General features: G+C 43.8%; 1 protein-coding gene across 1 annotated transcript in view; it reads right to left on the bottom strand.

Moving 5' to 3' along the window:
- PGAM5 (PGAM family member 5, mitochondrial serine/threonine protein phosphatase) overlaps window positions 1–27,966 on the bottom strand; it is a gene marked incomplete in the record, with an annotated part of 138,935 nt that overhangs the window by 8,296 nt on the left and 102,673 nt on the right. The window contains 1 exon segment of the mRNA XM_044068713.1: window positions 27,140–27,273. Coding sequence (XP_043924648.1) covers window positions 27,140–27,273 — 134 coding nt within the window.

The following is a 27,966-nucleotide window of genomic DNA, read 5'->3' as shown; positions in this document are numbered from 1 at the left end:
AGAAATTGTAGTTATTGGCCGTTTGGGCAGTTTTTCCATCTCTCTCAGCTTTCTGATTTAAAAGCCCGCATTTGCACTGGTTTCCCCCCTTTCCTGCAACTAGTCTAGTCCAGATACAGATTTGCTGTATCCAGTACTGTTTGTAACCTCCCGATGCCCCCAAGCCTTTCTGTGTTGGATGGAAACCTGCTAGCTTATCAGCGGGAGTGGTAAGCACTAGGTAACCTATCTACCACATAAGTGGTTTCTGGCCCAGAAATTGTAGTTATTGGCCGTTTGGGCAATTTCTCCATCTCTTTTAACTTTCTGATTTAAAAGCCCGCATCTGCATTCGTTTCTTTCCTGTAACTAGTTAGTTTCAGATACAGATTCTTAGTTTTAGCAATTGAATTTGCTTATTCGTGCTTAGCACTTGTTCAGAACTTGTTGTAAGCACTAAAGCTACAAATTACTACAGCACTCAACCTTCCTCATTACCTACAGGGAAAACAGTTTTTGTACTTACTTTCCTTACTTGCTTAGAGAAATACAGCTCTTGTACTCACTTTCCTCACTTGTCTAGAGGAAAACCGTTTTTTATTCAGGAATGTCCAAGGGTCAGCCCCAGTGTTCTCTCCTGTCTATTTGATGAATCTGGGCATCTTGGGGCAATGTAGCAACTGCCTCATGTACAGAGACAACCCTCTCCTCCTACCACCCAACACTACAACCTGTGAGAGATGCACTTGCTTAGCCAAACAGGAGGTAAAGCTCTCGCCAACCAAGACTGAACTTGACAGTCAAGAGAAGGTAAACACTTGCACCACACCACACTCATCACGTAGTCACACTAAACTTACACCACCAAAATCCACACATAGAAACCCCAAACATTTACGGAGGCTCTCAATAATAATCTGCTCAAGCAACAGAGACCTCCAAAGCAGAAACGCAAGCAACCTCCATCCCCCAACACAACCCAAATGGCATATAGCCCACAGACTCAGTGTGCCACTAAACCACAACCCATAAGGCAAAAACGTACCCAACACACTAGTCATAGGTGACTATAGTCAGGCACACTGATGTCCCACTCACCGGGCTAAACAAGGAGAAGGTTACTGTCAGCTGCCTGTTGGGTGCCAGTATCCGCCACATAATCCACGCACTCCGGTCACTCCACAGCAAGTACAAATATGACTGTCATTGTCCATGTTGGTGTGAATGACCTGAGACATACCTCTCTGGGCTACATGAAAAGAGACATGGAAGACCTTTCCAATCTTGTAGCCCAGGCAGGCATGACCCTAGCTCTGAGTAGCATCCTGCCATTGCCCAGAATGATACTGCAGTACAAGGACAAAATGATTGACTTCAACAATTGGCTAAGCTTCTGGTGTCATTCTAAGGGGATCCAGTATCTGTCTGCCTGGGACGACATGGTCGACAGACCACGATGCTTTGCCAGAGATGGCCTGCACCTGTCACCCCTGGGATTCCGGATACTGGCTAAGGCTCTTGGCGCCCCTATAGTGCCTTTTTAGGCAAGGTTCAAATGACAAATTCACCACTGTAACAGGAACACGCAAGCAAAAACTGAGGATAATGCTACTCAATGCTAGAAGTCTAAATCTCAAAATGCACTCCCTCGAGGCACTCCTTAAAATGGTGAACACTGATATCTGTGCAGTGACTGAGACCTGGTTCAAGGCTCCAGACAGCACCCCTGCATTACCAGGCTATAACTCATACCACACTTTTCGGCCACCTAACCTGGACCGGAACACCAAAGGCGGAGGTGTGTCCATATTCATTCAGGATCTCCACACCTCCAGGTTGCTGCTCAGCATAATGCATCCGAGGTTATCCAAGTGCAACTAACTCTGGGCAAAACTGCAATCCAAATTGTAGCTTGCTACAGATTCCACACCATGCCCCAGGATTCCCTCTCCTCTTTTCTTGATATACTGGAAAAATATTAGGGTTCAACCAAACACACTAATAATGGGCGATTTCAACTAACCCACCATTAACTGGGAAAACTACTCATGTACCAACTCCTTCGCTCAACGCTTCCTGGAATTCATAAATTCCAATGCCCTGATCAACTTATCCAAACCCGCACCAGGGGCAACAATGTCCTAGACCTAGTCATTACCAACATGAGTGACCGGTGTTCAACACCTGAAGTCAACTCCTTGTTGGTCAGATCCGACCATAAGCTAATCACCCCAGATATCCACATCCTGCCCCAGTCCCCATTAAGGAAACCACAGTAAAAAATTTATCCAAATCCAACTTCATGCTTCTTAAGACAGAAGTGGCGAACTTCATGACAGCCATGCAGATGGACAATACAGTTACAACCGCTGAATCCCACACAAATGCACTCTAAGCACTTACACGAGTGCATGGATCGTGCTATCCCAAACAGAACCAAGACGCTATCTTCCAAAAAAAAGAAGCCAGTTTGCTGGTCCCCTGGCATAAACAAACTCTAGAACAGAAGGAAGAAACTGTTGTAAAAGAGAGAGTAAAATCCCATGAGTGAAGGAGCTTCCTGGTCAGCCTCAGTTAAGAAGCTGAGATCCCTTATAAGATCCTCCAAAGCTAGCTACAAAAACAAAATTGTCACTGATTCTAGGGACAACCACAAAGCATTCTATAGCTATGTCAAGAATCTGAATGGCAACACCCAAATCTGCTCTGAGTTACAGCACAACGGCACAAAAATTACAGAACCAACTGATATTGCCAACATCCTGGGAGATAGGTTCAGTGCTAACTTTACTCCCTCACCCCCTCAGTGCTAACTTTACCCCCTCACCCCCTCAGTGCTAACTTTACCCCCCTCTCACCCCCTAAAGGGCCCATATCTATACAGGAAAAATGCAGAGTACCTGTAATCACAACTACGCAGGTAAAAGCTGCACTCCCTGAAGCCAAAAACACAGCATCCATGGGACCAGACAACATTCCAAGCTGCGTTTTACACAAATTTCATAACGAACTGGCTCCCCACCCAAGCACCATATGTTCAATCATAACCTCACGTCAGGCTTTGTGCCCACTGAATGGCACACAATAGTTATCCCACTCCACAAAGGGGGAGCCACAACTGATCCCAGGAACTATAGCCTTATTAGCCTGACGAGCCTGGTCTGTAAGGCCATGGAACACATCATCATGGAACTCAAACAAAGACATTGGTAACCTCCAAACTCTGGACCCCACCCAGTTCGGGTTTGTGAAAGGCAGATCATGCCTCCTGAACCTGATAAACGTCTTTGAGGCAGTCAGCAAAGCCGTAGACTAGGCTAAGGTGGTTCACACAGCTTATCTTGACCTCGTCAAGGCTTTCGACACCATCCCCCATTCTGGAATTATAGCTAAACTCACTAAACTAGGTATAATTCCCAATGTCACAAGATGGGTTGCCAACTAGCTCACTGAAAGAACCCACACTGTAAAAGTTGCAGACTCCAAATCTGACTTCAAACCAGTGACAAAGTGGAGTACCACAGGGTTCAGTCCTGGGACCACTCCTGTTTGATATCGACTTCTCTGAAGTACAGGAGAACACAGAAGGCCTTTGACTAATGAAGTTCGAAGATGACTGCAAACTAGGAGCCATAGTAGAGTCCCCAAATGATGTGGACATCCTACAGAAGGGCCTCACTGAGACAGATGCCTGGTGTCACAGCCATGGCCTCAACCTCACTGCCAAAAAGTGCACGGTCATCCCCTTTGGTAAAAACTCTGTACCCTTGAACTACCACATAGGCGGCAGTCTACTTAACGCCAAATGTGTTCATAGGTTCATACTAGGCTATCTGCCCGAGGGCATTTACAAGCCTAGCCCATAGTTTTGTGGCTTACGCCACCCCTTTAGTATGGGGAACTATACCCATTATTTTGCTGTGCCTCTGTCGAGCAGTGACACTGAGGTAATCCCTGGGGTATATCTGCGATCTCCCATCCATTGGTCAAGATTTCTCTTGAACAAGGCCAGCGAGGTGCTCTGCCTCACATATACCGGGATTTTATTCCACAGCATAGGGAGTCTTTGGGTGATGAATCTATCCCTCCAGCACGTCCTATTAATAGCCGTGTCAAGGTTCAAGTCTCCCGCCCTTGTGGCTCTGACTGATCTAGATTTTTTGAGGTGAAGCATATTCATCAAATCTGGGTTTGACATGGCCTTGTATGTTAGGCAAAGGTCACCTCTGAGCAAGCGGTAAGCGACTGAATAGAGCTGGAGTTCTTTCAGTCGGGCAGCATAGGACAGATGTTCGAGACCCTTTATCCTTTTGGTGAGGAACTTTTGTGGCCTCTCCAGCTGCTGCAAGTGTCGGGTCAGATACATTCCGAATGGGGCATTGTACTCAATCATTGGTCTGATGAGTGATGAGTATAGGGAGACTATGACCTCCCTTGATCTAGATGAGAATCCCTTCATGATAAGGTGGGCAATGTAGAAGGTCTTCCTAACTACTTTAGCTACATGGGTGTCGAATGACAGACTACTATCAACCTGGGTCCCCAGGTCCCTGATAACTTCTTCTGTGCTCAGTGGATTGCCACCTATTTGGTAGCTAGGGGTAACCTTGTTTTTCGAAGGGTATGACTATGCATTTTTGGCATTTAACTTTAGGCCATGGCTCTGGCACCAGTTATCCGTTTCTGTGAGACCCTTCTGAAGGATATCTGTGTCAGATGTGTTTTCTACTATGGCCCAGTTTGTAGTCATCTGCAAACTTTGTCAGCCATAACCCTCCTGTGTTTGCTTGTACTTGAAAAGTAGATGCCAAACAAGAGTGGGCCCAGGACTGAGCCCTGTGGTACACCACTTGTGACAGGCTTTGAGTCTGACATGGCGCCAGCAACTCTGACCCTGTGGGTTCTGTCACTCAGCCAGTTTGCAACCCATCTTGTGATGTATGGGTTAACATTTAAGCTGATGAGTTTTTCAATGATACCCAGTGGGGTATTGTATCAAGGCCTTCGCCAGATCGAGGTAGGCTGTATGGACTGCCTTTCCCTCATCAATGGCTTTGGTGACTGTTTGAAAAAGTCAACCAAGTTTAGAAGGCATGATCTGCCTTTGACAAAGCCAAACTGGGATGGATCCAAAGTCTGCAAATTCCCTATGTCTTTATTTATGAGGTCCATTATGATCCTCTCCATGGCTTTGCAGATAAGGCTTGTCAAGCTAATGGGCCGGTAATTTCCAGGGTCGGTGGAGGCACCGCCTTTGTGAAGTGGGACCACAGTTGCAGTCGCCACTCCTGGGTGTATCCAGAGGTAAGACTATGATTAAACAGCTGTCCTAGCTGTGGGTTTAATTCCTCGTTGAGTTCGTGGAGCACACAGCCGGGGACACCATCAGGTCCCATGGATGCTGTGTTTTTTGCTTTGGAGAGAGTTCTCACTTGGGCGTTGGAGATGTTTGGGGGGCTGCAATCACTTGGTATAGATATCTCTCCTTTTGGGGGGGAGGGGGGGGGAGAAGTTTGCACTGAACCTGTCAGCCAGTATGTTGGCAATGTCTGTAGGATCAGTAATCTTCACATCATTTTGAACTAGTTCTGAGCATATCTGGGAGTTTCCTCCCAGATATGTGATGAGACCTTGGGACCCAGGTGGACAGTAGTCTCTCCTTTGATAATTACATCGCCACAGCAGTCAGGAAATATTTCTACATGGCACACCGCATCACAAAAGGGTTCTCATCCAGGAAAAAAAAATAGGTCATAGCTCCCCTCAACTTGACACTCATTAGACCCATTATAGAGTACAACTCCCCTTTTGGAATGTACCTCACAAGACATCTGCAGCAGCTGGAAAAGCCACAGAAGTACCTCACAAAGAGGATTACTGGCCTCAAACAGATGCCCTACACTGACAGTCTCAAAAAACTTCAGCTTTACTCCATAGCATATCGCCTACTCAGAGGTGATCTCTGCCTATCATATAAAGCTATGTCAAACCCAGAGCTGTTGGACATGCTACACCTAAAGAAATCCCAATCCCTCCAAGCTATAGGCTCTAGGGACCTAAACCTTGTCACCACAACAAACAAAACATGCTGGAGGGATAGATTCCTGTTCCAGAAACTTCCCATACTTTGGAACAAGCTACCCATCTATGTCAAGCAAAGTTCCTCATTAGCACTCGTCAAGAAAAATCTTGATGAGTGGATAGGAAATGCACCCAGATACCACTTCTGTGGCTCTGCTTGACAGGGGCACAGGAAAATAACTTTCTTGGGTGGCATAAGCCAGGGAACCTTGTTGGCTACGCTTACTTAGGCCCTTGGGACGATAGCCTAGTACCCACCTATGAACCTACTGGATGTTGCTCTCCGAGAGGAAACATGTTACCAGACACTGAATTCCCTACGACTTATTATGCATTTGAACTCTGCAGAGAAGGCTTACAAGGTTCCAACTACATGGGGTGCAAAATTTAGTACTCCTGTTAGGCAAACCCCCTGTGCCAACACATCCCTCCAGGATGGGTGAGCTTGCAATGGCCACGCACTCCCATCCTTCCCTGCCAACTCCTACAGGCACCCATGTCAATATTTACACTCAGGGCTTTATCCTTTCACACCACAAAGATGGGAGAAGGAGTGCTGGTTTTGTAGTCTTCTTAGTTACAATCAATGTAATAAGCACGGATTATTTTCAACAAGAACTAGTTCTGAAAAACATACATGTGATGTTTAGCCATACACCTGTAAAATTAAGGTCACATTTGAAAAAAACTTTATACTAGTGGCAGACTAATGCAGCTTACTTTAGCTAGCAGCCTAGATGTCAAAAGCTTACTCCTGTGGGCAACTTAATGGGTCTTTACATGGCAAAGGAAAAAAATAATCAGTCACTCTTCTCACTAAATCAATGTATTTTCATCTAAGACAGCACAGTACCAGTAGCAACTACAAACACTGTAAACATCTATTACACCTAAACGCTAATCCCTCTACACTAACAGAAATAATTTTGATAGTCTTACTATAGGAATCGATCAGAAGAGGTCAAAAAGATTGGGAAGAGACATTAGATGTGCAATTCACAAAGGAACAATGGGAAGACACATGTATAGCTCCCAAATATAAAAGAAAATCTAGAAGATTTAGGAATTTTGCCTGGAACTGTTTGCATAGATGCTTTTATACGCCAAGACTGCAAAGTAATTTTCCTCAGGTAGACAGCAAATGTTGGAGGTATGAGAGGCAACAAAGAAAGGTACCTGGGAGCACATGTTCTCAAACCGTAAGCAGATTTCAGACTTTAAAAATTCCCTACAAAGTACTCTGTCAGCAAAAAGCACAGTTGTGTACTCTTACCATAAATGTAGATGTTAGAGTGTATTCACTGTTGCAGTCATTACGTTTGGGTAATCTGCTGGCAGGTTGCCCTCAGGCAGCCTGATTAACAAAGCCTTGCGTCCTGCGTCGGTTGCTGTCCTTTCTTCCATGACGTCAGGTCGTCAGGGGTATAAATCATGCAGCCGACGTTTTTCTTGCCCCAGCTGTCAGGTGCCCCCCAAATGGGGAGCAAATATATATATATATATATATATATATATATATATATATATATATATATGTGTGTGTGTGTAGAATAAAAGGCTTTTAAAGACAGTAACAAAAATGAGAGGCATAGCTAGAGAAAAAAATGGGGCTGGAAGGAGGGTAACCAGGACTGCAACAGTGAATACACTTGAAGATCTACATTTATGGTAAGTGTACACAATTGTACTATGTTCTTCGTGTTTCACTGTTGCAGTCATTACATTTGGGTAGAATCCCAAAGCTATGGTTGGGAGGATGGATTTATACAGCATTAGAAGCAGCTATAAGGCCCTGCAGGACAGCAGTGGCAAAGCCTGCTCTGGATTTAGAGAAGAGAGGTAAATGGTAATTTTGGTGAATGTACGAACTGAGCTCCAGGTAGCAGCTTCTAGAATGTCTCTGGGAGGAACCCCTCTGAGAAAGGCTGCAGAAGTAGATGCAGCCCTGGTGGGATGAGATCTGATCCCCTTGGGGACAGGTTTACCATGGTGCATATAGCAGAAACAAATACAATGGCTTATCCATTTGGAAATGGTCTGTTTTGAAATAGCTTTTCCCTCTGCCCCTGCAGCAAATGCCACCAGTAATGGTTCAGATTTTCTTAGAGACTTTGTCCTGTTTAAGTAGAATCTTAGTTGTCTGTGTACATCCAATGAATGCAGAATCCGCTCACCCTTGTTCTGTGGATTTGAGAAGAAAGTTGGTAGATGAATGGTCTGATTAAGGGCCACACTAGATACCACTTTTAGGCATAAAGGATGGATTGGTCCTGAGAGCCACCCTGTCCTGAAAAAATAATGAAAGGCTCCACTGCTATAAGAGCCTGAAGTTCTGAAATCCTTCTAGCTGAAGTGACTGCTAAAAGAAAAACTGTTTTCCAAGAGAGAAATTTTACTTCTGCAGTAGCAGCTGGCTCAAAAGGAGGTAGAGTGAGTTTTTCTCAAACAAAATTGAGGTCCCATGCAGGAGATGGTGCTCTCCTGGGAGGTCTTAAATTTGTGGCCCCTCTGAGGTACTGTTTTAGTAGAGGATGAGAAAAAAGGGGAGGCTCTGTGTTGTAATGAGCTGAAATGGCAGAGGCATGGATTTTTACGGAAGAAAAAAAAGATAGGCCCTTGTGAAGCATCTCAGTTAAGTATTGCAGAATCTGAGGAATATTGGGCATTGCTGTGCTTATTCCTTGTGCTTTGTTCCAGGCACAGAATCTTTTCCATTTCTCAGCATAAGATTTTCTAGTACTAGGCCTTCTAGCCTCCAAAATGACATCCATTATAGGTTTGCTGAGAGATGTAACTGGTGAAATTAGTTGATTATCCATGCTGCAAGATTCAGAGTTTGGAGCAGAGTGTGCAGAATTTGACAGTTCTGCTGAGACAGTAGGTAAGATGTCTGAGGCAGGTACCATGGAGGAAGGTGCAACATATTGCGTAGGAGCGGGTACCAGTTTTGGTGAGGCCAGTATGGAGCAATCAGAATCATTTTTGGTTTTTCCTGTCTGACTTTTAGTAAGACCTTGGAGAGCAGAGGCAGAGGGGGGAAAGCATAGACTGATAGGTTTTTCCAGCTAAAGGATAGAGCATCCACTTTTCCAAGCTTTTTTGTGATGAATTCTTGTGCAGAATTTGTCCAACTGATAGCTTTGGGGTGATGCAAAACGATCTATGTCTGGGCTCCCCCATTTGCATGCCAACATGCTGAAGATCTGTGGATCCAGTTTCCATTCGTGTGGGTCCATAAGACTTCTGCTTAGTTCGTCTGCCAGAGTATTTTGCTTTCCTGGCAGGAATTGAGCTTGTAGATGTATTTGATAAGTCAAGGCTGTGTTCCACAATGCCATGGCTAGTCTGCAAAGGGGGTAGGAATGGGTACCCACCTGCTCGTTTATGTACCACATGACTGTGGTGTTGTCTATCTTTATCAGTAGTTGTCCTGGATGAAGATAGTCCTTGAAGGCTGTCAGAGCATTCTGTACAGCTAGCATCTCTTTCTGATTGATATGTAGGTGCATTTGATTTGGGCTCCATTGGCCCTGAATGCATCTCCCTGCCAGATGTCCCCCCCCAAGCATAATCTGATGCATCTGTAGTCAGGGTTTGGGCGGCAGGGGGTGGAATGAATGACTGTCCCTTGTTTTGGTGGTAGGCCTCTGCCCACTATAGGAACTCTAGCTGCAGGCAAGGAATGATAGGAATCATTGTTTTCAGGCTGTGACAATGTTGACTCCATAAACTTTTAGGTACCATTGAAGTTTCCTCATATGCAGTCTTGCATATGAAATTAGAAGAATGCAGGAGGCCATGAACCCAAAGGCCTGCAGAATTGGTCTTGCAGATAGCTGGGTTTTTGTGGCCACCTGTTTGAAGTAAGGCATCAATTGAGTTTGCTTTTCTGGCGTAAGGTAAGTCATCTGGGCAGTTGCACTTAAGCTTGCACCCAGGAATGTAATTATTTGAGAGGGTACCAGTTGTGATTTATTTTCGTTTATGGTGTACCCTAGACAAGTTAGAAGTCTTTTTACAAACGCCAGATGTTGTAGAAGAGTGTCCTTGTTTTCTGCCTGAATTAGGCAATTGTCCAGGTATGGATAAATTTGAATATTTCACTGCCTGCAGAATGCAATTACTGGTGCCAGGCACTTTGTGAAGACCCTGGGCGCAGTAGATAAGCCAAAGGGCAGCGCAGAGAACTAGTAGTGCAAATAGCCTGCTTTGAAGCGGAGGTATCTTCTGCAAGATTCCCTGATTGGGATATGCAGGTAAGCCTCTTAAGTCTAGAGTTACCAACCAGGCATCCTTGCCTAGCATAGGTAGTAACTGTTGGAGAGTTAGCATCTTGAATTTTGGAATGTCCAGAAATTTATTTAGAATGGATAAGTCCAGAATTGGATGCCATGATTTGTCTTTTCTGGGTACCAGGAAAAGTCTTGAATAAAAACCTTGCCCTTTTTCCTTTTCTGGTACTGGTTGAATAGCCCCCATATTCATGAGGGACATAACTTGTTTCTGGGCTTCTGCCCACTGATTTGGAGGCAGACCTTGCCATCCGTTTGGGACTGGCAATGTGTGGAAATGAAATCTGTATCCCTGGGATACTATATTTAAAACTCATTTGTCCTGGGTAATCAGTTGCCAGTTTCGTGCATGAAGTGCCAGTTTTCTCCCCAAAGGGGCGGCCAAAGATAAGTGCTTGGTAATTGCAGTGGAAAGTCATTGAGACTGTTTACCATAGGAAAGTGCCTTGTTACTACCAGATTTGGAGGTGGAGGCACTCCATTGCTTTGTTCTATAAGTTCCTTGTGACTGAAACCGGAAGCCTTTGGAATGTCTGGGTTTGACCTGAGCGGCTCTAGTGGGTACTGGAAAGGACCAGTTCTTAGTAGGCCAGTGTCTACTGAACCTGGGTGGCTGCACTTGTAGGAAATCTTTCAGTTTGCATAGATTTAGCTTTATCTTCCATCTTTTTCAAAACTTCTTCAGCCTTATTACCAAACAGACTGTCCTGTTGTAAAGGAGCATCCAGCAATTTTGCTTTAACACGGTCAGGCAGATTTTGCTCCTTGAGCCAAGCATGCCTTCTTATCACAGATCCAGTTACAGCAACCCTGCAAGAGGCCTCTAAGGAATCAAAGTCACATTGCAAAGTATGTTTTCCAACTTGTTCAGCTGAATGTAATAAATCCTGCAACTCTATTTTCCACACAGTCAGAAATAAACATAATTTTCTGTTTAAGTAGACCCATGACATGCTGTTGATATTTAAGCATAAGAAATTGACAGTTTAAAGCCCTGATTGCCAAGGTTGCAGACGTGTAAACCTTCTTACCCAATCTATCCAGCGCCCTGGAATCTCTATCAGAAGGGGTAGGATTTTTAGCAGTAGAAGCCTTAATGCCCTTGGGACCCTGAGAAATGGTTTCAGGGTCAGCAGTAGGGTTTTTAAAGGAGGAATTTGTAGGAGTCAGGAACTCTGTAATATCGGTCTGGCTTACTAGGAGCCGGAGGTTGGGAATCAGGAGTCATACTGGACTCTGAGAAAACATCAACAATGTCTAGAACAGGAGGTATAGCCAAAGGCCTATGCTGAGAAAGAAGGAAATCCCCAAGTCTCTTTTTAGATTCTGAGAAATCCTGACTCTCCCAGTGACAGTGTTTCCTTAAGGTATGCAAAGTTTCTCCAAAAGAAAAATCCTCAGGAGGAGAAGCAGAAGGGATGGAATCTTCTGCATCAGAGTCCTCATAAGTGGGAATAGATAATTCCTGATCAGAAGAAATAGAAACCTGATCTGAAGATTCATAGTCAGTGCCTTGCCTAGGCCTCTTAGCAGGAGGGGGATGGGTACCCTTGATCAAGGTAATTAAATCCTCAGCCATTTTGATAATTTGCTTTTTAGGCATTGGGGCCTGTACACGTGGCCCAAGTGTCAGTTTAGACATAGAAGTTTTTGGCCTTAGTTTTGAAGATGGCATTGGTTTAATATACAAATCTTTATGCCTGAAAACACCCTCAGAAGCCAGTGCCTGCTCAGCGGCTCCAGACCCATCTAAGGTAGAGACATCAGCGGGTTCAATACTTAAAAGCATCTCACGGCATACCGGACTCTGAACGGGTCTCAGTAGAGGCCTGCGAATCAAAAGTAGAGGGCATCAGGGGCTGTGAAAACACCTCACTGAGTACCAGCGAACTGGTGACTGGCTTAGAAGCTTCGTCAATGGTTTTGGACCTCGATGGTCTGTCTGTCTTTTTCTTTGCGTCTTTGCGTTTTTTTAGGTATTCCAGAAGTCGGATTGCTAACTGACGACATTTCTGGATAGTTAAATCTCGAGCCAAGATACTTAGAAGCAAAAATATACCGACGTTTAATAGCGCAATGATTAAATTTAGCACAAAACCGACAGCAAGGCACATTGTGGTCAGGGGGCCTAGGCAAGGAATACAGTACAAATGAAAATCCTTAGGAGGTATTTGCTTTCCACAAGTAATACAATTATTAACTTTTACGAACATCTTTAAGAAGCAAGAAAAAGTTTCCCCAATGGGGTACTTAGCTTTTAGTTGAAGACTTCAGTTCTGAAACTTGAAAATAAAAATTTCAGAAGTTGGCTGACCGGCACTTGCGAACTGCTTCTGCTTCGGGCACCACGCGGCAAGAAGGACTGATATAATGGTGTCGGCTGCATGTTTTACACCCCTGACAACCTGACTGGAAGAAGGGACAGCAACCAATGCAGGACCCAAGACTTTGTTAATCAGGCCGACTGAGGGCAACCTGCTAGCAGATTACCCAAATGTAATGACTGCAACAGTGAAACACGAAGAACATCTGAGCAAGCAAATGAGTAACTAAGAAAGGATTTCTCGGAGCTGGAATATATGATCTGAATTCTGGTGTCTGCCAAAAAAGCAATTACTAGAAAATGGAAATCACAATCTAAACAGACTATATCTGAAATACTGAATATTGCAACACAGTTAAAAGAACAGGAAGTGTGATCCTTAGAAAAGTGTAGGTAGGCATAAATTACATAGAAAAATGGAAATTGTGGGAACAATACATGCAGAAAAATCTTTTGGAGGAGGAATGAGGAACTGAATAGTTTATGTAATATTGCTTTGAATATGTGAAACCTATGTGAAGCATGTTTGTAAATGTGAACCTGTTAATATGGTTTGATTACATTTATATAAATGTTACTTCTGCCTATGTCACAAGTGATAATTCAATAAAGATGTTTTGGTTTTCAAAACAGCTAAAGTTAGTGTCCAGGGAAGGAAGATTAGGTGAGGCTTTAACTAAGTAAATCAAATACTGTAGTGACCTAACGGAAGAATACTGTGTGGGACTGCTCTGCTGGTTTACATATCTCATTTTTTTCAGCACATCAGAAATAGAGTAATGTTTGCAAGCGTTTGCATAAAAAGACAAGCTGTCCCTGCAGTCAGCCTAACTGTGTAGCCAACCTGTTTCAGCTGACCCTCCCATACACCTAGGATTCTACAAGTTCATTAGACCCTTGGGCAACGGATTCCATTTTTCCTCCATTCTCTATTATCCCTGAAGCCTTCATATGTCCCTTTCAATAACCTTCCAACTCCCTCTCAGGTGTAGCCACAAGAAATGATTAAAACACCTGTCTGTGAACTGACCACATATTCACAGAAAGGTAAGAGTGCCTTCCAGGAATCTACTCCCCAAGGATACAGCCTAGCATTTCACTAGGCTCGGCACCTTGTACTTGGTCAGTTGTTATAATCCAAAAATCTTTTTTCCTGCCCTTGTGATTTTAAAAAAGTCATTACTTGCAGTTGATGCTCTGCTTTGTGATGATAAATGCCCTCATCAAAACCTACTCATTACAGTCAAACTTAGCTGACAAAAAATATTTATCAGTATCTGTCCCAAAGACAATGGATCCTTGTAACAATATCCTCCCACTGTTTCTTTGGAAACAGTCTTTCCAGTCTTGCTTCCCAATCTTTTCTAACTTCCTCGGACTGACTCAGTTAAAGCAATATCTTATATGCCATTCTAATTAACCCTATTTAACAGCAGCTTCAGTTCTAGACTTTATTAAAAATTCTACCAGAGCTGATCTTTCACATAGCACAACCTTCTCCTGTAGTGTTTGGAACGAATACGTGCTTTCTAGATGATGTAATTAGATAGGTAGGAGGATTGATGCTCAATGCCATGAAGCCCAAAGCCTGCAGAAGTTTTCTTGCAGATAACTGGGCCGTTGTTGCCAACAGTTTGAAATAGGTAGTCAGTTGTCTTCGTTTGTCTGGCGTGAGATAAGCCATCTGGGCAGTTGTATTTAAGCTTGCACCCAGGAATATTATCTCGAGAGGGTACTAGTTTTGATTTCTGTTCATTGACTGTGTACCCTAGGCATGATAGTAATCTTTTTACAAACGCCAGATGCTGTAGTAGAATGTCCTTGTTCTCTGCTTGAATGAGGCAGTCGTCCAAGTAAGGATATATTTGTATTCCTCTTTGACTGTAGTATGCAATTACTGGTGCCAGGCACTTTGTGAAGACCCTGGGTGCAGTAGATAAGCCAAAGGGCAGTGCAGAGAATTGGTAGTGCACTGAGCCAGCTTTGAATCTGAGGTATCTTCCGCTGTTTGTCTGATTGGGACATGCAGGTATGCCTCTTAAATCTAAAGTCACAAGCCAAGCCTTCTTGCCCAACATGGGCAGAAGCTGCTGTAGAGTCAACATTTTGAATTTTGGAATATCCAGATATGTGTTTAGAATAGATAGGTCCTCTCCAGGCTTTGTCCTTTCTGGGTACCAGGAACAGTCTTGAATAGAATCCTTGTCCCTGCTCTTGCTCTGGTACTTGTTGAATGGCCCTCATTGTCCATGAGGGATGAAACTTATTTTTGTGCCTCTGCCCATTGATTGTGTGGCAGGTCTGGCATACCATTTGGCCTTGGCAGAGTGTGAAAGTGGAACCTGTAGCCTTGTGATACTATATTTAGAACCCATTTGTCCTGGGTGATCATGTGCCAATTTTGTGCAAAAAGTGCTAGTTTCCCCCCCAAAGGGGCTGCCAAAAGATAACTGCTTGGAGCTGGAAGGGGAAAGTCATTGAGACCGTTTCCTGTATGGCTGTGATTTTTCCTCTCTGCTCTTGGAGGTAGAAGCACCCCATTGTTTAGGCCTGTATGAGCCCTGGGGCTGTGATCTGCCTCTGGGGCGTCTGTATCTGCCTCTTTGTGGCCTATCGGACACTGGAAAGGACCAATTCTTTGTAGGCCAGTTCCTGCTAAATCTGGGAGGCTGTACCTGCAAGAAATCTTTGACTGTTTGCATAGATTTAACTTTGTCCTCCATTTTCTTCAACACCTCTTCTGCCTTAACACCAAAGTATCATGCTGTAATGGAGCATCTAATAGTTTTGCTTTAACATGATCAGGCAAACTCTGTTCTTTTAACCAAGCATGCCTCCTAATGACAGAACCTGTAACAGCGGCCCTGCAGGAGGCCTCTAGAGAATCAAAACCACATTGCAAAGTATGCTTTCCAACTTGTTCAGCTGCATGCATTAAATCCTGCATTTCCTTGTTGTCTGCACATTTTGAATTTGTTATTTTCTGTTTAAGCAGTGACATAACATATTGCTGATATTTAAGCATATGAAATTGGCAATTTAAGGCTCTTACAGCCAAGGTTGCAGAAGTATAAATCTTTTTACCCCATCTGTCTAGGGCCCTAGAATCCCTATCAGAGGGGATAGGTTTTTTGCAGTAGAAGCCTTGACCCCTTTGGGACCATGAGAGATGGTTTCTGGGTCAGCAGCAGGGTTTTTATAAAGACATTTATGTGAATCAGGAACCCTGTAGTATCTGTCTGGCTTAACAGGAGCTGGTGGTAAAGAGTCTGGAGATAGACTGGACTCTGAAAATACATCATCTACAATGTCTAAAACAGGTGGGATAGCAAGGGGCCTGTGTTCAGGCAATAAAAGGAAGTGTCTTGGAGCCTTTTCTTGGATTCTGAGTAATCCTGGCTCTCTCAGTGGAAATGCTCCCTCATAGTATGCAGTGTCTCCCCAAAAGAATAACCCAGAGAAGGGGAGGCTGAAGGGATAGATTCTTCAGCATCAGAGTCCTCATAGGGAGGAAGAGAATATTCTTGTTCAGATGAGGAATCAGAGGAAATGGAAACCTGGTCTGAAGATTCGTATTCTAGCTCTTGCCTAGGCCTCTTATCAGAAGGGGATGGGAACCCCTGATCAAAGTAATAAGGTCTTTGGCCATTTTAAGCATCTGTTTCTTAGGCATGGAGGCCTGTCCAGGAGAATGCTGTACTTGTTTCTTTGTCTTTAGAGTTGCTTTAGTCTTTCCCTTTGAAGCTGAAGTAGGTTTCACATATATCTGTGTAGGTCAGAAAACACCCTCAGAAGCCGATGCCTGCTCAGCGGCTCCAGACCCATCTGAGGGAATAGTTTCGAGTGTCCAATACCTTGAGTTTCCAGCGGCCTCATCGGCTCCACGTGGGAGTTGGAAGCGGCCTGTGGCTCTGAGGTAGCGGGCGTCAGGGGCTGCTAAAGTGCCTCACTGAGAACCGGTGAACTGGCGACAGGCCTAGCAGAAGCCTCGTCTGTTTTGGATCTCGGATGCCTGCCCTTTTCTTTTTCCTTGCACTTTTTATAAACTCCGGTAGTCGGTTGTTCCGACGGCATTATGTAATTAAATCTTCTGCCAAAGTAATGGAATGCAAAATTGTACCAATGCTTAATAGTGCATTGGTTAAATCTAACACAAAACTGACAACTAGCAATGTTATGGTCAGGGCCTAGGCAAGGAATACAGTAAGAATGAAAATCCTTATGAGGTATTTGCTTCCCCAAAGAAATACAATCGTTAACGTTTTCTGACATCAGTTTGGAACAAGAAAAAAGTTTCCCCAACGGGGTACTTAGCTTTAATGAAGACTACGGATCTGAATTTCGAATTTGAAAAACTCAGGAGTCGGCCGACCAGCACTTGCTAACTGCTTTTGCTTTGGGCACTGCACGGCAAGAAAGACTGAAGAAAATGACGTCGGCTGCATCTTTTACACCCCTGGCGCACTGATGTCAGGGAAGAGGCGACAGCAACTGACGCTGGACCTAGACTTTGGAATTCAGGCTGACTGAGGGTAGCCTGCCAGCAGGATAACCCAATTGTAATGACTGCAACAGTGAAACACGAAGAACATTAGCCTAGTATTTAATTATGAACCTACATACCTATATGCCGAGATCAATCCCTGTTACAGAAAGCAGTGTCTAACCTCCAATACAAACTTCTGCTTGGCCTCATCCCGCCATCATCTTTCACTCTCTAGTTATTTGCTCCTAATAACACATTTCTTTGCCAATTTTCTCCAGTAAATTTGAACCATCTCTTGCTTGTTTTCTATGCAAAATACTTGCAGCTATCCCTACTGGCAAAATCCTTCTCCATTCTTGTGTTAGCCTAGTTCTTAAAATACTTTCTGCATCTTTAAGAATATTCTCTATAGTTGCCGTTCTCCTGGGAATCTCCTTAAAGATGTGTTAAAAATCCTGCTCTCTCCTTACACTTTCAACCTCCACACTTTCATCACAATAATTTCTTTCCACTTTGATTTATATCCTTCTCCTTGCATCAAGCATTTCAGCCTCAACTGCACAGCCCTAAAGTATCCCTTCAAATCAGGTAACCCTAATCACACTACATTTTGGGGAGGATCAATTTCTCACACAACTCTTGCCCTCTTCCCCTTCCAAATAATTTCCTTCAGTGCTTTATTAAATATTGCCCACAACCTCACTTTTTTTTATAAAAATATGCCAGACCTGCATACAAAGATAAAGGGACTGAAAACATTTTCAGTGTTTGTATGTTATCATCCATAATCAAGGCCTTCCATTTTATAATTTTTTCTATGACCTTTTGCCTAGTCTATTTCCACAAATCTTAGCAGATGTAACAATTTTTAATCCACACATCTAAATACCCATATTTATGGGGGTATAAGATGAAGTATCACATACCTCTTATAATGGGGGGACGAAGGCCCAAAATCAAGTACAAATTTTAAATAATGCTCCTTTAAACTTAGACAGTTGCTAAAAAGTACAGTTGTGTACCTACCATAAATGTAGATGTTAAGAGTGTATTCACTGTTGCAGTCATTACAAATGGGTTATTCTGCTGGCAGGCTACCCTCGGCCGGCCAGAATTCCAAAGTCTAGGTCCGGCATCAGTTGCTGTCGCCTCTTCCCTGACGTCAGTGCGCCAGGGGTATAAAAGATGTAGCAGACGCCATTTTCTTCAGTTTTTCTTGCCCCAGACGTCAGGTGCCCCCAAATTGATAGGCTGAAAAATATGCCAATAAAAAAGCATGCACCAGAATAACATTTCCTTCATCTACAAGCAAATACACCAATTAGGTTGTATAGGATAGAGAAGTGCAGATAAGTCCCAGCAAAGAAAAGGGGGATGGTGGGTGGGTAAACCTGGACTGCAACAGTGAATACACTCGAACATCTACATTTATGGTAGGTACACAGCTGTATTATGTTCATCGTGTTTCACTGTTGCAGTCATTACTCTTGGGTTGAATCCCAAAGCTGAGGAAGGGTGGCTGGGCTAAATAGGATTAGGAGAGGCTATGAGGCCCTGCAGGACTGCAGTGGCAAAGCCTGCTCTAGAGTAAAGAGGTAGGTGGTAGTGCTTTGTGAAGGTGTGCACTGAAATCCAAGTTGCAGCCTCTAAGATATCTTTGGTTGGTACTCCTCTGAGGAAGGCTGCTGAAGTGGCTGCTGCTCTGGTGGAATGAGGCCTAATGCCCTTAGGCACTGACTTGCCATGTTGAAAATAGCAGAAACGGATGCAATGGCCTACCCGTTTTGAAATAGTCTGCATTGAGATGGCCTTTCCTTGTGATCCTGCAGCATGACACTAAAAGTTGCTCAGTCTTTCTGAAAGCTTTAGCTCTGTCCAAGTAGAAGCGTAACTGCCTGTGTATGTCCAAAGAATGCAGAATTTTCTCACCCTTGTTCTGTGGATCAGGATAAAAAGGTTGGTAAGTGAATGGTTTGGTTAAGGGCCACACTGGACACCACCTTAGGCATAAATGTAGGGTTTGTCCTCAGAGAAGCTCTGGATGAAAAATGATGAAAGGTTCCACAGCCATGAGTGCTTGTAACTCAGCGACCCGCCTTGTGGAAGTTACTGCTAGGAGCAGAGCTGTTTTCCATGATAAGAATTTTATGTCTGCTGTTGATGCTGGCTCGAAAGGAGGCAGTGTGAGTTTTTCCAAAACATAATTGAGGTCCCAGGCCGGAATTAGTGCTCTCCTTGGAGGCCTAATGTTTTTGGCCCCTCTGAGGTACTGCCTTATTAAAGGATGAGAAAAAATAGGTGGTTCCGTGTTGTAGTGGGCTGAAATGGCACAGGCATGAATCTTAATTGATGAGAAGGAAAGGCCTTTGTTCAGCATCTCCGTTAGGTACTGTAAAAAATCTGAGGGATATTTGGTACACACGTGTCAATGCCTTGTTCGTGGTTCCAAGCACAGACTCTCTTCTATTTTTCTGCATAAGATTTTCTGGTGCTGGGCCTCCTGGCCTCCAAGATAACATCTATAACAGCTTTTGAAAGAGGAGTGTTCTGAATGGTTACATTATCCACCATGCTGCCAGATTTAAGGTCCTGAGTTGGCTGTGCAGGATCTGATTGTTTTGTTGGGTCAGCAAGTGAGAAGTCTGAGGCAATATCTATGCTGGACCTTGCAACAAGCTCTTTAGGATGGGGTACCAGTGCTGGCTTGGCCAGTCTGGTGCAATCAGTATCATTTTTGGCTTCTCTTGTCTGACCTTATGAGTACCCTGGGAAGGAGAGGCAGTGGGGGAAAAGCATATACTGTTAGATTTTTCCAGATGAAGGATAGGGCGTCCACTTTCCATGCTTGCTTATGATAAATCCTTGTGCAAAATCTCTGCAATTGGCAGTTGTGAGGGGAGGCAAATAGATCTATGTCTGGGCATCCCCAATTCCTTATTATCATGCTGAAGACTTGTGGATCCATGAGGTTTCTGTTTAGTTAGTCTGCCAGAGCGTTTTTCCTGGCAGGAATTGTGCTTGCAGGTGAATCTGAAAAGCCAATGTTGTGTCCCATAAGGTCATTGCTTGTCTGCATAGGGGGTAGGAATGTGTACCTCCCTGCTTGTTTATGTACCACGACCGTAATGTTGTCTGTCTATCAGTAACTGTCCTGGATGAAGCAGGTCCTTGAAAGCTGTCAGGGCATTTTGAACAGCTAGCATCTCTTTTTGATTGATGTGAAAATGCATCTGGTTTGCAGACCATGTGCCCTGAATACATTTTCCTGCCATATGAGCTCCCCAGGCATAATCTGATGCATCCATTGTCAGTGTCTGTCTGGATGTGGGTAAACTAAATGGCAGACCCTTGTTGTGGTGACAGGCTTCTGCCCACCATCGAAACTCCTGTTATAGGCAGGGAATGAGTGCAATTACTACCTCCAGGCTGTGGCAATGCTGAGTCCAAACACTTTTTAGGTACAATTGTAGTTTCCTCATATGCAGTCTGGCATATGGAATTAATAGAATGCAAGATGCCATGAAACCCAAGGCCTGCAGGATTTTCCTTGCAGATAAGTGGGTTTGTGTTGCCAATTTCTTGAAGTAAGTAGTCAGATGTTTTTGTTTGTCTGGCATGAGATAAGCCATCTGGGCAGTTGTATTTAAGCTTGCACCCAGGAATATCATCTCTTGAGAGAGGGCACTAGGTTTGATTTCTTTTCGTTTATTGTGTATCCTAGTTCAATTAGTAATCTTTTTACATACGCCAGATGCTTCAGAAGGATGTCTTTGTTCTCTGCTTGAATTAGGCAGTCGTCCAAGTAGGGATATATATGAATTCCTTTTTGTCTGCAAAATGCAATTACTGGTGCCAGGCATTTTGTGAAGACCCTGGGCACAGTAGATAAGCCAAAGGGCAGTGCAGAGAATCGGTAATGCATTGAGCCACCTATGAATCTGAGGTATCTTCTGCAAGACTGTCTGATTGGGACATGCAGGTATGCCTCTTTTAGGTCCAAAGAGGAGACAAGCCTTTTTGCCCACCATGGGCAGTAGTTGCTACAGAGTCAACATTTTGAATTTTGGAACTTCCAGAAACGTACTTAAAATTGACAGGTCCAGTATTGTTCTCCAGGTTTTGTCCTTCCTGGGTACTAGAAAAAGTCTGGAGTAAAATCCTTGCCCCTGCTCTCGTTGTGGTACTTGATGAATGGCCCTCATGTCCATGAGGGCTGTAATTTGTTTTTGTGCCTCTGCCCATTGATTGTGTGGCAGGTCTGGCATACCGTTTGACCTTGGTAGGGTGCGACAGGTCTGGCATACTTTTTGACCTTGGTAGGGTGTGAAAGTGGAACCTGTAGCCTTGGGACACTGTTCAGGACCCATTTGTCTTGGGTAATCATTTGCCAATTTGATGAAAAAAGTGCTAGTTTTCCCCCTAAGGGGGCTGCCAAAAGAAAAGTGCTTGGATCTGGTAGAGGAAAGTCATCGAGACTGTTTCCTGTAAGGTTGTGATTTGTCTTCTCCACTTTTGGAGGTAGGAGCACCCCATTGTTTAGGCCTGTATGAGCCTTGGGGCTGAGATCTGCCTCTGGGACGCCTGTATCTGCCTCATTGTGGTCTGTCCGACACTGGAAAGGACCAATTTTTGGTGGGCCAGTTCCTGCTAAACCTGGGTGGCTGCACCTGTAAGAAATCCTTGACTGTATGCAGGGATTTTGCTTTATCCTCCATTTTTTTCGACACCTCTTCTGCTTTAGTACCAAACAAAGTATCATGCTGTAATGGTGCATCTAATAATTTTGCTTTAACATGATCAGGCAGATTCTGTTCCTTTAAGCAAGCATGCCTTCTAATAACAGAACCTGTAACAGCGGCCCTGCAAAAGGCCTCCAGTGAATCATAACCACATTGCAAAGTATGCTTTCCCACTTGTTCAGCTGCATGCAATAAATCCTGCAATTCTTTGTTCTCTGAACCTTCAGTATTTGTCAACAATTTCTGTTTAAGCAGGGACATTAAATATTGCTGATATTTAAGCATATGAAATTGACAATTTAAAGCCCTCACAGCCAGGGTAGCAGAAGTGTAGACTTTTTTCCTCCATCTGTCTAGAGTCCTAGAATCCCTATCAGAGGGGACAAGTTTTTTTGCAGTGGAAGCTTTAACCCCTTTGGGACCCTGAGATATAGTTTCTGAGTCAGCAGCGGGATTTTTATATAGGAATTTATGAGAATCCGGGACCCTGTAGTACCTGTCTGGTTTAGCAGGTGCAGGGGGTAAAGAGTCAGGGGATAGGCCGGTCTCTGAAAATACATCTACAATATCCAGGACAGGTGGAATAGCAAGGGGTCTGTGCTGAGGAAGTAGCAGAAAGTCTCTGAGCCTTTTCTTAGATTCAGAATAATCTTGGCTCTCCCAGTGGAAATGCTCCCTCATGGTATGTAGGGTTTCCCCAAAAGAATAATCTTCAGGAGGAGAGGCTAAAGGAATGGATTCTTCAGCATCAGAATCCTCATAGGGAAGCATGGAGTAATCCTGTTCAGAAGAGGAAGAGGAAATAGAAACCTGATCAGAAGAATCATACTCTGTCTCTTGCCTAGGCCTCTTATCAGGAGGGGGATGGGAGCCCCTGATCAAACTAATTAGGTCTTCGGCCATTTTGAGCATCTGTTTTTTAGGCATGGAAGTCTGAGGAGAATGCTGTACTTGTTTCTTTGTCTTTAGAGCTGCTTTAGTCTTTGAAGCTGAAGATGGCTTAATATATAGCTGTATAGGTCTGAAGACACCCTTAGAAGCCGATGCCTGCTCAGTGGCTCCGGGCCCATCTGAGGGAATGATTTCAGAGTGTCCAATACCGTGAGTTTCCAGAGGCCCAGTCGGCTCCACGTGGGAGTCGGAAGCAACCTGTGGCTCTGAGGTAGCGGGCGCCAGGGGCTGCGAAAGCGCCTCACTGAGAACCGGCGACTGGCCTAGCAGAGACTTCGTCGGTTTTGGACCTCGGATGCCTCTCCCTTTCCTTGCGTTTTTTTTGTAAACTCCCGGTTGTCGGCTGGTCCGACGGCATTATATAATTAAATCTTCGGCCACAGTAATGAAATGCAATGCAAAATCGAACAGACGCTGGATAGTGTGTTGGTTAAATCTAGCACAAAACCGACAGCTATCAACGTTGTGATCAGGGCCTAGGCAAGGAATACAGTAAGAGTGAAAATCCTTATGAGGTATTTGCTTCCCACAAGAAATACAATTGTTAACTTTTTCTGACATCGGTCTGGAGCAAGAAAAAAGTTTCCCAAATGGGGTAACTTAGCTGTAATGAAGACTTCGGATCTGAAATTCGGATTTGAAAATCTCAGGAGTCGGCCGACCAGCACTTGCGAACTGCTTTTGCTTCGGGCACCGCGCGGCAAGAAAGACGGAAGAAAATGGCGTCGGCTGCATCTTTTATACCCCTGGCACACTGACGTCAGGGGAAGAGGCGACAGCAACCAACGCCGGACCTAGACTTTGGAATTCTGGCCGACCACAGGTAGCCTGCCAGCATGATAACCCAAGAGTAATGACTGCAACAGTGAAACACGATGAACATCTGATAGTGCGTGTAGCCTGCTTTGAAGTGTAGGTATCTTCTGCAAGATTCCCCGATTGGGATGTGCAAGTATGCTACTTTTAAATCTAGTGTTGCCAACCAGGCATCTTTGCCTAGCATAGGAAGTAATTGGAGAAGAGTCAGCATCCTGAATTTTGGAATCTCCAAAAAGGTGTAGACAGGTCCAGGATAGGACGCCATGAATCGTCTTTTCTGGTTACCAGGAAAAGTCTCGAGTAGAAACCACGTCCCTTTTCTTTTTCTGGTACCAGTTGATTGGCCCCCATGCTTAACAGAGAAAGTACTTGTTTTTGGGCCTCTGCCCACTGATTTGGGGGTTGGTCCGGTCACCCGCTTGGTGTTGGCAATGTGTGGAAGTGAAATCTGTATCCCCGGGACACTATATTTAAAACCCATTTGTCCTGAGTAATGAGTTTCCAATTCTTTGCACGAAGAGCAATCTTTCCCCCCAAAGGGGCAGTCAGTTGATAAGTGCTTGGAAATTTTAAAAGGAAGTCATTGAGACAGTTTACCATATTCCCAGATTTGGAAGTGGAGGCCTCCCACTGCTTAGTTCTGTGTGCCCCCTGGGACTGAAACCTGGGGTTTTTGCTGTGTCTGGCTTTGGCTTGAGAAGACTTGGAAGGGGCTGGAAAGGGCCAATTCTTAGAAGGCCAGTGCCTACTAAATCTAGTAGGTTGAACTTGTAAAAAATCTTTTAACAGTTTGCATAAATTTAGCTTTATCTTCCATCTTTTTAAGAACTTCCTCAGCCTTGTTGCTAAACAGGTGGTCCTGATTTAAAGGAGCATCCAACAATTTAGCTTTAACATGATCGGGCAAAGATTGCTCCTTAAGCCAAGCATGCCTTCTGAGCACAGACCCAGTAACAGCAGCCCTGCAAGAGGCCTCTAATGAATCAAAACCACATTGCAAAGTATGTTTTCCAACTTGTTCAGCAAAATGCATTAAATCCTGTAATTCTTTTTTTCCACACAGTCAGGAATCAACATCATTTTCTGTTTAAGCAGTCCAATAACATGTTGCTGATACTTTAACATATGAAATTGGCAGTTTATAGCACTAATGGCCAAGGTTGCAGAAGTGTAAACCTTCTTACCCAATCTATCCAGCGCCCTGGAGTCTCAATCTGAAGGGGTAGTATTTTTAGCAGTAGAAGCCTTAATGCCCTTGGGCCCCTGTGAAATAGTCTCTGGATCTGCAATAGGATTTTTAAAAAGGAACTTGTGGGACTCAGGGACCCTGTAGTATCGGTCAGGTTTTCTGGGAGTAGGAGGCAGGTAATTACGGGCCAAACTAGATTCTAAAAAAGCATCAACAATGTCTCGTACAGGAGGAATAGCTAAAGGCCTATGCTAAGGTAGGAGAAGGAAATCCCTAAGCCTCTTTTCTGAATCAGAAAAATCCTGGCTTTCCCAGTGGAAATGCTCCCTTAGAGTATGTAAGGTTTCCCAAAATGAAAAATCCTCAGGAGGGGAAGCAGAGGGAATGGAGTCCTCTGCATCAGAATCTTCATAAGTAGATAAGGGCAAATCCAGACCATCCGAAGAGTCAGAAAAAAATAGAATCCTGATCAGAAGATTCATAATCAACTTCAGTCCTAGGCCTCTTAGAAAAGGGGGGGGGGGGTAACAACCCCTGATTAAGGTTATTAGATCTTCAGTCATTCTTATAATTTGTTTTTTTAGGCATAGAGGCCTGAGCGTCGTTTTTTTAGGCATGGATCGAGATTTAGGCCTAAGTAAAGAAGGACGCGTCGATTTACTATGCAAGTCCATAGGCCTCAATACACCCTCAGAAGCAGGTGCCTGCACAGCGGCTCCAGACCCATCCAAGGTAGAGACATCCACGGGTTCCATAGTTGAAGCATCTTGTGGCATACGTGACTCCAAATGGGTCTCAGTAGAGGCCTGCGAATCAGAAGTTGCGGGCATCAGGGTCTGCGAAAGCACCTCACTGAGTACCGGCGAACTGGCGACTGGCTTAGAAGCGTCGTCGGCAGTTTTGGACCTTGGCGGCCTGTTTCTGTCTTTATCTTTGCATTTTTTCAGAATCCCGGTAGTCGGATGGCTAACAGACGACATTTCTGGATAATTAAACAGAGAACCGAAATATTTAGTGGCAAAACTATACTGACGACGGATAGTGTGCAGATTAAATAAAGCACAAAACAGACAGCACGGCACCTCGTGGTCAGGGTCTAGGCAAGGAATACAGTACGAATGAAAATCTTTATGAGGTATTTGCTTTTCACAAGTAATGGAATTATTAACTTTTATTGACATCGGTAAGGAGCAAGAAAAAGTTTCCCCAACAGGGTGCTTAGCTTTAGTTGAAGACTTTGGTTCTGATACTTGAAAACGAAAATTTCAGGAGTTGGCCGACCGGCACTTGCGAACTGCTTCTGCTTCGGGCACCACACGGCAAGAAAGACTGATGTAATGGCGTTGGATGCATGTTTTATACCCCTGACGACCTGACGTCATGGAAGACGGGACAGCAACCGATGCAGGACCCAAAACTTTGTTAATCAGGCCAACTGATGGCTACCTGCAAGCAGATAACCCAAATGTAATGACTGCAACAGTGAAACACGATCCACTATTTAGCTTAGGTTTCACCTTTACTGCAGACTACAGAAACATCTGTAAGGATACAGCCAGCCCTATAAAGTACCGACTATGAAGTTATTAGAACACATGTACCTCAAGTGCAACCCTATGCAGCACTGATTACGAAGGCATTAACACACAGGTATGCCACATTTAGCCATACACAATACGGATTATGAAGACATTAAAATATGTATACCACAAGCACCTTAAGGAAATGTTTTAAAAACTGATTTCAGGATCCACTATTAGTACACAGAATGGTGAAGGCAAAGCCTCACTAAACTTAGTGACTTCCATTTCCTAGTTATGCAGCTGACCAAGATAATATCATTATACCATCAGCTCCACAAGTATGCAACCAAGAAAAAATACACTGCTTCAAACAGGGACCATGTCACTTTCTAAAGCTTCTTAAACAAAGGTTACAACAAAATATCCATATTTCCTGAATGCTCCAGAAATCAGTGGGTTCTCAAGTTCATTGGGAAGGTACACTAGTGCAATCATTGGTATACTTGCTTCTTTCACTTCACAGCTTAATGTACTCAAGAAAAGTTCTTCCTCCTGTTACTGGTATATCCTCAGTGTTGGCATTTCTGCTACTGAAGAATTCCCTACCCTTTATAATTAAAACAGCTTAACGAGTTAATTAAGTAAGAAACACCATAAAGAGGATCTTAAAGGAATATAAATATATAAACTGAAAGCTGTAAAACTTAATGTAAAATCAAAACATATTAAAAGAAAAAGAAAAAAAAAAGAAACGTACCTGCAGACAATATACCGAATAACATTAGCATGGCAAACAATAATCTCGTAGCTGTCTTTTTCTTGCTTTGCTTCAGCTCTGTGGATGTACCGTCGAAAAGCTGCTTCAATTCGAGCCCCATCTTCATGGTACTGCTGACAGAAAATGAAACGCAGTCAAACCAAAGGAAATCTGTAACCTTCTCAGTCAACCCCCATCCTCTTTTGTCATGCCATTCTAAGAAATAATGCTAAATTCATAACCAAGACAAGCAGCACAGATTGTGCCAAGGGAAGAAAGCTTTAATATCTTAGCTAACAAATACTTAATCCAATAACGCACTAATTCACAGGATGTCAGTACCAACTAAACTTCACAACTTCATTCCTAATTAAGTGCCATAAAAAGGCTACAGCTCCCAATACTCCAGATACAATCTAAAGCAAGGGCTTATATGCCTTATTCCTTGGAGTTCATGCAACATGGTTTCAGTAGGATGCTGAACAAATGCAACAAAGCACTTGCATAAAAAGAAAATTTTAGTAAATGACCATTCTGGATCAGGAAGATTTTATTTAAAACATAGCTTTTAAATTTAATGAACTGCTGTGGCTCAACCAGACCATGGCAGAAGAATGTCAAAGAAACTGAAAATTACGATATAGAAACATGTTGTGCAACCATCTGTTTTGCAACAGTTCTGATACTCTGCATCTTTTTCCTTGCATCTTGTAGAGTGGTGGCAAATGCTAGTATATATGTTGCAATGTCTCTGTCACATACAGTAACATAGTACATTACAAGCAAGAAGTTTACTTAATGACATGCTAATATAAAAAAAATGCTGT

Source organism: Protopterus annectens, chromosome 4.part0, assembly GCF_019279795.1.
Source record: "Protopterus annectens isolate FY-2018-M chromosome 4.part0, PAN1.0, whole genome shotgun sequence".
Lineage (NCBI taxonomy): Eukaryota > Metazoa > Chordata > Ceratodontiformes > Protopteridae > Protopterus > Protopterus annectens.
Note: the sequence above shows the minus strand (reverse complement) of the source record. Positions and strands in the feature narration are given on the sequence as shown.